At 37.9% G+C, this 13,147-nt stretch overlaps 1 protein-coding gene across 8 annotated transcripts in view; it reads right to left on the reverse strand.

The window, feature by feature from the left end:
• GPCPD1 (glycerophosphocholine phosphodiesterase 1) overlaps nucleotides 1–13,147 on the reverse strand; it is a 45,785-nt gene that overhangs the window by 23,446 nt on the left and 9,192 nt on the right. For all 8 annotated transcript variants that reach the window (XM_054820629.1, XM_054820630.1, XM_054820633.1 and 5 more), the window contains exons 2-5: nucleotides 12,847–12,930; nucleotides 8,146–8,230; nucleotides 7,150–7,234; nucleotides 516–591 (exon numbers count right to left, since the gene is read on the reverse strand). In XM_054820629.1, coding sequence (XP_054676604.1) covers nucleotides 516–591; nucleotides 7,150–7,234; nucleotides 8,146–8,230; nucleotides 12,847–12,895 — 295 coding nt within the window. In that variant the 5' untranslated portion in view covers nucleotides 12,896–12,930. The remainder of the gene's footprint in view (nucleotides 1–515; nucleotides 592–7,149; nucleotides 7,235–8,145; nucleotides 8,231–12,846; nucleotides 12,931–13,147) is intronic.

The following is a 13,147-nucleotide window of genomic DNA, read 5'->3' on the forward strand; positions in this document are numbered from 1 at the left end:
AACTTGTATGCAAGTCTGCATACCACCTTTTCTTCCAGCAAAATAAATTTCTGCTAAATTGATGGGTAAATAAGCCCATTCATGTTTTTATTTACATTAATCTACTTAAAGAAGCTTAATTAAGTATTTTTGCTTTAAAATTTTACTAATGAAATAGTAGTTAAATAAAACCAGCAGTGACTTCACACTCTCCCCCCCCCATTTTCACTGAAAAAATATGGATCCTTAGTCTCAAAGAATTAAACTTACAAAAAACTATTACAATTCCAAATTAATAAAAAAATCCCCACATCATCTTAAGAATGGCAGCAAAGAACTTCACATCCACTCCATTTTTAAGCTACTTATTTACATATATTTTTTGAGAGTAAGGCCCATGTTGTACAAAGAAAAAGTTTATATCTCCAACACATTAATAAATTTAAGTATTTTAAAGCTATAGTTATCATTCCCTCTAAACCAATGTGCAGCAATCTTATGCATATGCCTCAAACAGATGCAGTTGATGCCCATACCTAAAGGGGTAATTGATCGTGGTTGTAGATGAGTCTCCCACGTGTGAACTATGACTTCGCAGGGACCATCGATAGTCTGTAATTTAAAAGTTAAATGTCTGCAATAATTTCTTTTGTTGTATCTGATTTTCTACCCATGAAGCTGTTTGGGATGGCTGTGAACTAAACTTACAGATTTAAGAAAGAAAAATAAGATGAAGGAGAAGGGGGGAGAGAGAGAGAGAATATGAAAGAAAGAAAACATGTCAGGCTCATTTCTTACCCCTGCAACTGCTGATGACGCTATCTGATGCGTCAGGTCACATTACATATGACAAAACTTGTGACAAAGTCTGACAAGGTGGAAAAGTTACATGGAATTATTTAATCTTTACTGCTTATAGCTACTCCACTGAACTACTTTAGTCTCCTTCCAATACAAAAACCAAAGTGTCCCAGGACTCAGTAAGTGTGCTTTTTCTTCTTTAAGATACTACAGCAACAATTTATGATTAAAAAAAATTGCCCGAAAAGCCCCATCCCACAAACATATCCCACATCTCTAATTCCAAACAGCACTCAGCATCTACTCATGCAGTTAACAGTTGCAGGGGTGGGTTCTCCCTCAAAATTTGCTTGACTAATTCAAAGTCTATAAAACACAGCTTTTTTAGTTGTGGTACAAAAGAGCAAATTATTTCCCATCTAATCAAAACATAAATACTTGGAATTTTGCTGCCTCAGAATGAAAAGACACTGATACAGTCCACTTGATCAGCAGTGGAGCCCCTACAGTCTACTCCATTTAGAGCAGGATAAATTTGATTCTTCCACCAAAAAATTGCTGTCCCTCAAAAGCTTACATTTGTTGACAAACACAGCCAAGACTCAGATAATCAGAATAGCAACTCATTCTCTTTCAGAGCAACCCAAGTTTGAAATACCATTCTAAGTTAAAGCTTTTAGGTAACCACTGGCTAACAACAGAAAGAACATGCCCGATTCCCAGCTCAGTCACCCTAAGAAGTTGTAAGTTTCCCTTAACATTGGGTGGTTGTTACTATCAGTCATAACAACCACGGTCCAATACCTGCAGAGTTTGTCATTTTGGTGTTTTCAGCCTAAGTAACTATTATTTTCAAAAAGATTTGCTACTATTGCCCACCTGAGTCGTATAGACTTCAATGCCAACTTGTTCCAGTACTTCAGGTTCTTGTTTAAATAGATTTCAGATCGACAGAGACATCCAGACAAGCTTCCAACTCAGCAGTATAACTACACAGTACCATAATGCTTTGTTATCTTACGGCTCACTGAGTAAGTTCTTTAGTACAAGATGGGATTTCTTGACATATCAAACACAATTAATCTACTATGCTTTTGGATGAGTTAACAGCAAATGCCAAGTATTTAAAAAGTGCTCAATGAGACATGTTTGCTCTGTGAGTCATAGCTATAAGTAACTCTTCTAATGAATTCAAAGGCATCTATACTGAAGAGTCCTGCTAGAATAAAATACATATGCTTAAAGTTCTGCTTGAAAGATAGAACACATGTAAATATAAATAAAATAATATGATACTATTGTTTTCACTTTATTCCTGTTATAGAGCAGTTTTAATTTCCTCCTTCACTGCTGCTGCCACAATGATCACTCTTATGGACTTCTAGAATTAGTAAATAATGAGAAGTTTCTTCCCCCTTCTTTCACAGCAGATGCACAGTTGCAATCTCAGTTTCTGAAGCCGAAACCCATGTCTGCCTGCAGGGAGGCTACCATTTCCTAACACCGTGCAGGCTTGCAAGCTCTCCAACAGTGACTCCCATGAACACATACAGAACTCGTAGCTTGTGAACCTCGGGAATGCAAACCTGTCCTAACATGGATTAAGCTGTTTTCTTCAAAAAGTAAGCAAAGATTTTTCCTTGTATAAACACCCAACATATTGTATTAAAATACCAATACCAGTTTATTTCTTACACTACTGTAATAGTACATTTTAATTTTGGGTTCTGAAATTATGAATAAGAATTTGAGTAACATCCCAACAATAAGCACCACATGCTGGATACATTCAGCAAAATTTCATCCCCTGAAAGGAATGCAGTGAGCTGATTATGTACTTAATCCCAGGAACCCTCAACATTTTCCATACTAAGAAGAACCAAGCAAGGCTCGGGGGGGGGGGGGGGGGGGGGGGGGCAGGGCACGTGGCAGGCAGGGGGGAAGGGGCAATGGATTAGAGAACAGGCACAGACATGACTGAGAGCCCTCTTACAATCCCCGCTCAGACCATCTTTGTGCTTAAATAACCTGGAGCTAAGATGTTTTAATTACATGTAACAGAAGCCCTTGTTACAATGAGGTTAGAATACTGATGTAATTTCAGTGGCATATACTGACCACATTTCAACAGCCCAGTTCAGACCAGCCTGTAGCAGAGTTAATGATGTGTCATCAGTATTCATAGCATGGTAACATTATCTAAAAAGCCAGCCTCTACTAGGACAGCATTAAAAGGGCACCTATCCAAATGTCATATCAAGCATCCCAGTGGGCAGTACACTGAGATTACAGTGAGTGGCACTGTATGGCATGGATCTCTCTCTACTAACACCCAGAATTTATTTCTTTAAAGCAAATACATGAAAATTATGTTGTTTGATTTATATTTAGCTGAACAGCTGACAATTTTAAAGCTCTTAAAGGACACTCAAAAATTTTCTAAAAATATCAAGTCCTCTTACATTGTCAGAAGTTGCGGGGTGCCTCTGTAGTCATTAGATGCTTTTGAAATGAAGGGTAAAATGCCTATGTAGCATAATGTTCTAGAGGTACAATGCAGTCTAGATGCATACTCTACATCAAGTGCTTGGGGTATTTAGCACAATTAAAGAATGAAAGAACTTCTGTGGATGGTTAATGCTTATTTAGGAGGCCAGTTCCAAAATCCCTGATCCAAGGCAACACCACAGAGAGGGCATTACAAAAAAACCCATGATCTTAAGAACACCACAAAACTACATTTATCCAACTGCACTTCTTGAAACTATGTTTCAAGAGTATCAATCTACTTCAAGAACATGAAACAGCTGAATTAAGACTTAACTGGATTTCTGACGAAAATCTCTCTGGATTTCTGTACCATGTAAGAGACAATAATTAAGCACAAAACAAAACAATCAACCAAAGCCATTCAGCCACAGTAACTAACCTTGCAAGGCAACAGCACATGTAAGTCACCTGCCATGAAGTCCTGGGCTAAATAGCAATTTTATAGCTCTAGTATTTCTGCTGAGAGTTTAACACACAATCTGCTATCTCAGCACAGTCACAGCAGCAGTGTTTCTTTGTTATTGCCAGGTTAATCATGGGTTATTAGTCTAGCAAAAGCTTTTCTAAGGTATTCCAATATTAAAGAAATTACTGAGTCTAAACCTAAGTTCCACTCACCTTTATTACTATACTCCAAGCACTAAGTGGATTTGATTTATTTACATTTTGGAAAAGTAAATTTAAGTCTCATTTGAAATCTCTAATTAACCAATATTTTCACAAGTCTGGAAAATGTTCACCAATCCAGTTTTAAAAGTCCTGCTACATGCACAGATAGCTTAGTTATTTCACACTTTCCTTGAAAGAAATAACCCTAAACATGCATGCTTATTTACTGTTGGAAAAACAAATATAGAACATAGCTTAACACAATAAGGTATGTATTTTCCTAAGGTTTTCAAGTACACGTTATGCAAACAATACGTATCAAAGCATTCTCCTAAAACATATGACATACACAAGACAGATTCCAGACAAGGGGGGTTTGGTTCTCCCTCTCCCCCTGGACAAACAGAAGTTATGTGTAGAACAAAACACAGGAAGATCCTCACAGTAAGGTAACTACTACCAGCCTACATTTAAGAAAAGAACAAACCTCGAGCAAAATAGTTTAAGTTATTGTCTTATTTCATCAAATGTATGTATGTATTTTTCTTTTAAAATGCTTTAGATGACTTATCATCACAATGCTTACAACACAGTAAAAGCTCTTGATATGCAGGAGCCAAGACTTGCACGAATTTTATAGTAAAATGTTTATTGTATATACATCCATTTATTTGTATTCCTACAAATATTCCCTAAATTTTAATATATTATTTACAAAAAAAACCTGCTCTATTTAGGTAACCACAATCTGTTAACACCAAAATGCTTTAGTGCAAATAAATGAAACTCCCCATGACATTGTACTAGTGTTCAAGCAAAATAATTTAACTAAGATCAAATTATGACTTTTTTTTTTTAAAGTAAGGTGAGAAAAATACTTTGTGGGTTTTTTTTCTGAAGTTGAGTTGTTGTATCTATTGTCACATCTAGTCTGTAGCAATGTTTTGGTTATTATGAGAATTATTATTTCTCTGTGTAAACATTATCACTCTCAGTTCTGCCACCATGTCCATCTCAAGCATCTTCAAAGACGTAGTTCACATCGAAAGGAAGGGAACAGTAACTTCAACTGGCTCTGTCTTCAGCACAATTTACTCAATTATGTGGTGTCAAATTCATATATTCAGACTTTTAACATATATTTAAAACTAAACATGTATTTAAGTTATCCTATGGCATGCCATTAACATACAAAACTACACTGATATAAAAAGCTAAGTGTCTGAAGGATCATATATTGCAAGCCTATCAAATTTAATTACATGTAATGCCTAATAAAAAAAATTACTGAAATAAAAATATTCAGAATAATTTAACTTGGAAGTATCTTTTCCTCATCAGAGTTGTTAATGCTAAAGTCATCCATACGCTGTCTCATTTGCACTATACTGTGCATAATATTCCAGTTAGAATGAAGGGACCCTGCTTTTTCACTGTTCTTCAAAAAAAATTACAAAAAAAGGAAGAACACATTGTAGCTGGAATACTTTTCTTCAAAAGACTGTATGTTATGAGAAATAAAGTCCTGTGCACTTAACAGGTACAGGCCAGACACTGCTAAGTAGATAACCATGTACCCCAGCAATTCACATACTTTCTTTTTTAGGGTGGTTTTCTTTTTTCCTCTTTTATATACAGTAGCTCTTTATGCTGGTATTCCATAAAATTTATACTTACCTTAGCAGACTCTGCATCACACGGTACATAAAGCGTGCACGATACAGAGCACCTACTTAAAGAAACACACTCACCAATACATATTGTAAACTTTTTCAAATAATAAAATGGAAATTGTGTTGTCTATGAGCACATTTTCCTGCCAATCTGTTCTCGCTAGGTGTGATTTTTCTGGTGTGCTATTGCTTACATTTTAAACTTATGGGCATTTGAGAGACAAAGTCCCATCAGAGCTGCTACGCTATAAAAACTGATCTACTTTTGCCCTCAAAAAAAAGCAATCTATTATTCGCCCTCCCTTCTTTTGCCTCAGAATAACAGTTTCAACATCAGTTTCAGATTAACTATTTCACATGTTGTAATGAAAAAACAGAATGCAGTCTCTTATTTCATTATAAATTAGTATCCTTCACTGAGATTTTACCTCTGTCAAATATTTTTTCAGTGAAATAAAGGCTAGTCCACCTGGCAAAAATTGACACGTTCTTGACAGTAATTTAAAATATTTAAAAGATATATATTGGATGATTCTATAACTCCCTTGCACATTTAGCTACAGCTTTCATAATCCTGATATCAATCAAGAACTAAACCTAGGGTGAATAGCTACAGGATATTAATGGAGTAAGAAAGACAGCAAAGATAGCTTTAAATTGATTATTTCTTACCATTATTACTAGTCATTACGAAAAACAGTTAAAGAGTAGCTGCTTATTTTCCCAAATTAGTCCAACTTTTTTCTGGATGCAGTTTCATCCCTTGTCTGAAGAAGAGCTTACCCCTTACCCCAGTATTTCTACAGACAAGTATACTGCCACAGACATTCAACTCAAGCGCAGCTTTGACATCAACACCTGTAAAAACACACCTGTGTTTGTCTCATGCGTTTCCCCTCGCCCCAAGTCATGCAAACATCTATATACAAACCTAGAGAAAACACTGGGATGCCCCATTCCTTGTTTTACCTTTTCACTCTAAGAGATTAACATGTGTTAATTATGCAGCACAAAAGCTAGTTAATACTTCTCATGCTTCACTAAAAAATCTGCAGTAATTTTAAAAACTGTAGTGGATTAGGCAAATTTAAATACATCTGCTCACACTAACCATTTTTCTCCTGCTACCACTTGCTTCCCTGCTAGAGATGCTTGCCCTGCTTAAGTCCCTATTCAATTATAAGGGTAGAAGTTGTTATAGCCCCACTATAACTAATGAGAACTTCACCATATCATTTAAGTTTTATAATAATGTCAGGTATTTCACCATCACTGGAATACTTAAAACACTAACACCGGTAAAAGAAAGAATACAATTTAACAAAAATAATTAAAGTTAACAGCATATGGTCATGTATTTCCAGAAGTGAACTGCTTGTGTTTCCAGAAGTGTTTTAATGTTTCATATGTTGCAATTTAAGAATTATTTCTAAAAAAATCAGAAAATCCTTTTTACTTCAAATAAGAGATTTTTTTTAATTGTTTTTTGGGGATTTTTTTGGATGAGCCAATTTAAAATAGAAAAGGTTGTACATACCTTAGGTTCTAGGAAGTACCCTTTAAAATACCGATACCGAACAGGAACTCCTCTAGGAAGCTCTACAGTAGCTTTCCATAATTGACTGGAGGGGGAAAAAAAAAAAACCCAAACAGCTTCAAAATATAGCCTAACAGCCACCTCAGACATATGTCTGTTCTAAGTGATATTCTAAAATAAAGTTTGGTGTAGTGCTGCAAGAAAGGTTTTTACAACATAACTTAGCCAAACATGCACAAAGCACAATAAATACGTAGAACTGAAACTGCACTTTCTAATCTACAGATCTGAAGTGCTCTAATGAAGCAAGAATTCTCATCCTTATTTAACAGATGGAGAAAACATGATGAAATAATTCAGGGACTCATCCAAGATCACGCAGCAAGTCACTGACATAAATACATCTTGTGAGCCCCATTTTCCTGCATCATACAAATAGCAATAGACTGGGCATGATTTTAAAAAAATACTGAATTCCTCCATTGTATTTAAACTTTCTTCATTCACACTCATGTTTATACACACACAAACCACTTATGAGTTTTAATGTAGCTCTCATTTTATATATTCTTCTCTCCATCTCTTTATAGCCACAATAATAACTTGTATAGGTTAAAAAGAAAGTAAACACTATTAACATCTATTAACTTGCTGTATAGTTATGGGACTGAGAATTTCCCATAGCAGTTCCTTATTCAAAAAGTCTACAACTAAACTACTGAAATATGACACCCACAATGGTAGAAGCATCATCTGTAACTAGACAAGCATACCTAAATTAGACATTTTCTTATACACATTCCTAAACATTCAAAACGTTCAGGGACAACACAAAAAATTCTGGAGAGTTTTACTAATAGTCTGTGTAGATCAATAGTTTACAAACTCAAAGCCATAATAAATTTGTTGCTTCAAAACTCCAGCTACTTCAAAGGGAACAAATTAAAAAAAAACCAACCAACCAAAAACCCCAAAACAAAAAAAACCTCAACTTACCGATCATCAGTTTGGAGGACCACTGCAACTTGTGGATTCCAATTTCCCAAAGCACTGCAGCTTCCGCATATTGCGAAAACCTCTCCTAGAAAAAACCCAAACAGAAAAACCCCACAATTATCATTACTCAAACCTATATGGAATTAATAAGTACAGCCTACATGGTTAAACCTTCAAGTATTTTAGACACCCATCCAAATTCGCTCTTTTTGGTTCACAAAAAAATTTCCCCCCCACTCAAAATAACAACAGTGTTTCATTGCCCATCATAAGGAAAGACCTCACAGAGAGGGACTACTGACAACCCCTGCTTTTAAAAGGGTTGGCTTCCAAATCCCCCTGCAGTAATATTGTTCAAAAACCTCTGCAAATGCAGCAGGCAGAATTTCACTGTAAAATGCTTATTGTCAAGAAGAATCACGTTTTTTTCTTATACATTGTATAGGGTTGGGGGCTTTATATATATATATACACACACACACACACAGAGTACTGAGTAACATACATGTCTAAAAACATAATTCTCTGAAATTCACACCAATAATCTAGAAAGCAGACAAATATGAGCTTGCTAACATCATTATCAAGACAATACTACCATTTAATTCTATTCCTCTAAGAAATAAAATTAATTTTGCTGCTATGCTTTCCATTTTTTATTTTATATAAAAACATAATGCTGTTACACAAAAAAACCAACACATTAAATTATCATAGTCTACACTAATGCATACATACATATGGAAAGAAAACAAGATTACAGTAGTATAAGAATGCTTGATTCTGGGATGTCCAGGAGTTGAAGTTAACATTGCAACTTATCTTCATTTTTAATATAAAACCTGTATGACATATATGACTAAAAACAACAACAATTATAAAGTTTGTATGTCACTAGGTTTGTTTACCAAAGAAACCCCTGCGGACTCAGGGGTTGCAAAAAAATTTACAAGAGCCAAGAATTAAGATCATTTGTTCCTAAAAACAGCTTACTGAAATAACCTTTGAGAACACCCGAACTATAAACCTTTTTTTATATAAAATACTTTGTTCCAGTTCATTTAAAAAAAAACCCAAGCTTTCTGGATGCTCACCGTAAGCATATACCCACAGACAAAAATCAGCTGTATACTTACTATGCAATTCACTGCACACAATTGCCTGTCAGGTGCTTTACCTTTTCCATTCTGTACTGTGGCACATTATGGTTTGGTTTTGCAGGGGGAAGATGAAGGGGGCAGGGAAGGCCACCTGAATTTCTGACTGGAGATATTAAAGAGAAGCTAAAATTCTTTTAATATTCCTTTAAAATAGCAGCACTTTGTATATTTTAGTGTACACATGGGCCAATCTCTGAAGTGCCATCTAAATTCTATTAGCAGCAACTAGCTAGAATAGGTTTCCGGCCATTTAAACAAAAATGTGCGAACATTCAGTGAATACTTAGCACTCAGCAAGGTACAACACAAAGGCAACATTTGAACAAGGTGCACAGTCACTCCTAAACTCACTTTAACAATTACACTGCAAGGCTGAATCAGGATTTGTAAAATGCTGCTTAAATTTTCCCAGGAAAGGTGCAAGTGAAATGCATGATAAACTGGAACTGCTTTTTCAAAGGCAATTCTAAACTCAGTGGGGTTTGGTTTGGTGTTGTGTTTAGAGCTCAGGGGTCTTCAACTTCTTCCCCTCCCCTGCTGGGGAATCCAATGCTGCTACTGGCAGAGCTCCTTCAGCTACAGGAAAGAGGAAGTTACTCCAGGCCTCCTGCCCAGTCTCAAAGCTTGCAACAGCCTTACTGATGTTGCAATCTCTCTGCTTGGGCCAGCTCTATTGAAGCAGAATCCTTGTGCACAGTTGAGAAACGGAAGCTCCATTTTTTGTTTCATAACTAACCAACCTTTGGCCACCAAGCAGTCTCTTGGTATGGGACTGTGTTCCAGTGAAGACCCAAAGGAGTCACGGCCAGTAACCAGTGACCCTTTTCCTTCCACTAAAATGAGGCAGAAATGAACCACTCCGTGTCACAAATATGTAAAAGCCTATATCAATGTGTTGGGCTTCATCACCAATGTTTGGCTCCAGAACTGGTTTGGCTAGAGGGAATGAATCAAAGCATCATTCCTATGCTTATGATGCCCTCTTACCCTGCCAGTTAGCTTGGAACCACTGGCTTTAACATCAATTGAAACAGACAGTGATGAGGACACAAGGAGCACATTTGCGCTCAAGGTGAGGATTCTTGTCTTACCAACTAACTACTCACCATGGTGATGTGACAAAATCAGTACCTGACATTTCTAAGTAAACTGGAATTTTTGCTGTTTGTAGAACTGCTGATAGCTCTGAAAACCCACCTCTTCTTTCAAAGGACTGCATCTTGCCACTGCTGAATCTCAAAGCTCTTCTCCCCGGTCAAAACTAACAGTATCAATATTGTCATAAGCACAGCAAAAGCAACCTTCTGTGTCACCTCTTTATGCTATACATATATAAGTTTTTGCAGATAATGCTTTGTAACCAGCCACTGAAGCAGGATCTAATTCTTCCTAATTCGAACTTTTGCTGCAGGTATTATCAGTAAAAGAATAAAATTACACATGCAAATTCAACTTTGCTAGTGACAGTGCCATCACAACAGTGGAAGCAACACTGTAAACAGGGCAAACAGAGCATGACTTGCAATACTCCATTGTATAGCTACACCAGTGCTTTATAGCGTTCTTTGATCTAAGGTCTATTTACTCTTTCATTTTAAAGTTTTCTCCAGAATGCTATAAAAACACTGCTCCTTACTAAAGGCTTCATGTCCACATTTTGTGTCGATGTTCAGTTCCCAAATTCCCAATCAAATGGGAGAAACACAGGAAGGTCTAACATGGGGCAGATGTCAAAACTTTTATAGCATTTTTATCACTTCTCCCCAACTACAACAGAAACTTATGCCATCTGGTATTTGTAACAGGAATTTTGCCAATATGTACGTGCTCCCACATTCATCTGCTTCTGTTAGGCAACCACCAACTATTTTTTTTGTGACCTTCTGTGGTGGGTTCACCCTGGCTGGAGGCCAGGTGCCCACCAGAGCCACTCTCTCACTCCCCTCATTCACTAAACAGGGGAGAAAAGGCATAACGAAATGCTTGTAGGTCGAGATAAGGACAGGGAGAGATCACTCACTAATTGTTGTCACGAGCAAAACAGACCGAACTTAGAGAGGGAATTCATCTGATTTATTACTAGGCAAAACAGAGTAGAGGAATGAGAAAATAAAATCAACTCTTAAAACACCTCCCCCCACCCCTCCCATCTTCCCGGGCTCAACTTCACTCCCGGCTTCAACCTTCCCCCCCCTCAGCGGCACAGGGGGACGGGGAGTGGGGGTTACGGTCAGTTCATCTCACGGTGTTTCTGCCGCTTCTTCATCCTCAGGGGGAGGACTCCTCTCATCATTCCCCTGCTCCAGCATGGAGTCCCTCTCACGGGGTGCAGACCTTCAGGAGCAAACTGCTCCAGCGTGGGGTCCCCCACGGGGTCACAAGTCCTGCCAGCAAACCTGCTCCGGCATGGGCTCCTCTCTTCATGGGTCCACCGGTCCGGCCTGGAACTTGCTCCAGCGTGGGCTTCCCACGGGCCGCAGCCTCCTTCGGGTGCCTCCACCTGCTCCGGCGTGGGGTCCTCCACGGGCTGCAGGTGGAACCTCTACACCCCCTCATCCTTCCTCCATGGGCTGCAGGGGGACAGCCTGCTTCACCATGGTCTTCACCATGGGCTGCAGGGGGATCTCCGCTCCGGCACCTGGAGCTCCTCCTCCCCCTCCATCTGCACTGACCTTGGTGTCTGCAGAGTTTCTTACACCTTCTCACTCCTCTCTCTGGCTGCAAAAGCTCTAAGTGTTTTTCTTCTTCTTAAATATGTTATCACAGAGGCGCTGATTGGCTTGGCCTTGGCCAGTGGCGGGCCCGTCTTAGAGCCGGCTGGCATTGGCTCTATCAGACACAGGGGGAGCTTCTAGCAGCTTCTCACAGAAGCCACCCCTGTAGCCCCCCCCCACTACCAAAACCTTGCCACGCAAACCCAACACACCTTCCTTCCAAATTCCGAAAGATGAAGGTCAAAGTAATAAGCGCAATTTATCAACACTAAATCTTGGTGTTCTACATGATCTTACACCTTGTGTTCCTCATTTAGATTAGGGAAGTTACTTTACACATTTTTGCACAGATAGAATATTGAATTAAGCTGCATATTCTTTCTGTTCTTAACTCCTAGCAGAGGTCACATCTTGTAATGAAGAACTTTCAACAGAGATGCAGAGAGAAAAAAAAATCAGAATGAACACGTCAATGCACATCTGACTATCATGGTCCAGAATGTAAATACTTGTTTCCATGGAATAAAAAATTACTAGAGACAGAACACCGATTTTAAAACAACCATAACCATTTCAGTTAGCATCAAAAGCTCTAGCACACTATGAAACTGTTGTTTGAAGAAACAAGTAAAAATTAATCCCCAAATCTCATTTTCAAATTCTTATGTGAAATTTCTTAGTGTATTTTATAATGACTTATCATTCTGATAGTTGAACTGACATGTTTATACCTCTGAGGAAAACAGGTAAGACAGCCTTTGAACATTCTTCTGTTCAGTTTTCTTCTAGTTAAACCATACAAAAAGGAGAAAGTATGATTTGGGTACCTGGTACTGATGGTCCTCTTACTTCAAAACTGACTTGAGAAGAAGTCATACTTGCAAAACTTATCTTAGGATAGTTGAAATCTCCTACAGTGGGAGGAAAAAGATAACTACATTTTAGGAACACGACAGTAACAGATGTAATGCATTAAGTAAGAGGAAACAAATCCCACCACTAACAGGGAAGCAAGCCACTAGTGATGTTACTGTTTGAGTCTGCAGTAAAAATAGAAAACTCTAAAATCAGCAGCAGCCCCAGAAAATAGCATCCAGCTGTAGGAGACACCATTGCAACACTGGCATG

Source organism: Grus americana, chromosome 3 (genome assembly GCF_028858705.1).
Source record: "Grus americana isolate bGruAme1 chromosome 3, bGruAme1.mat, whole genome shotgun sequence".
NCBI classification, from domain to species: domain Eukaryota; kingdom Metazoa; phylum Chordata; class Aves; order Gruiformes; family Gruidae; genus Grus; species Grus americana.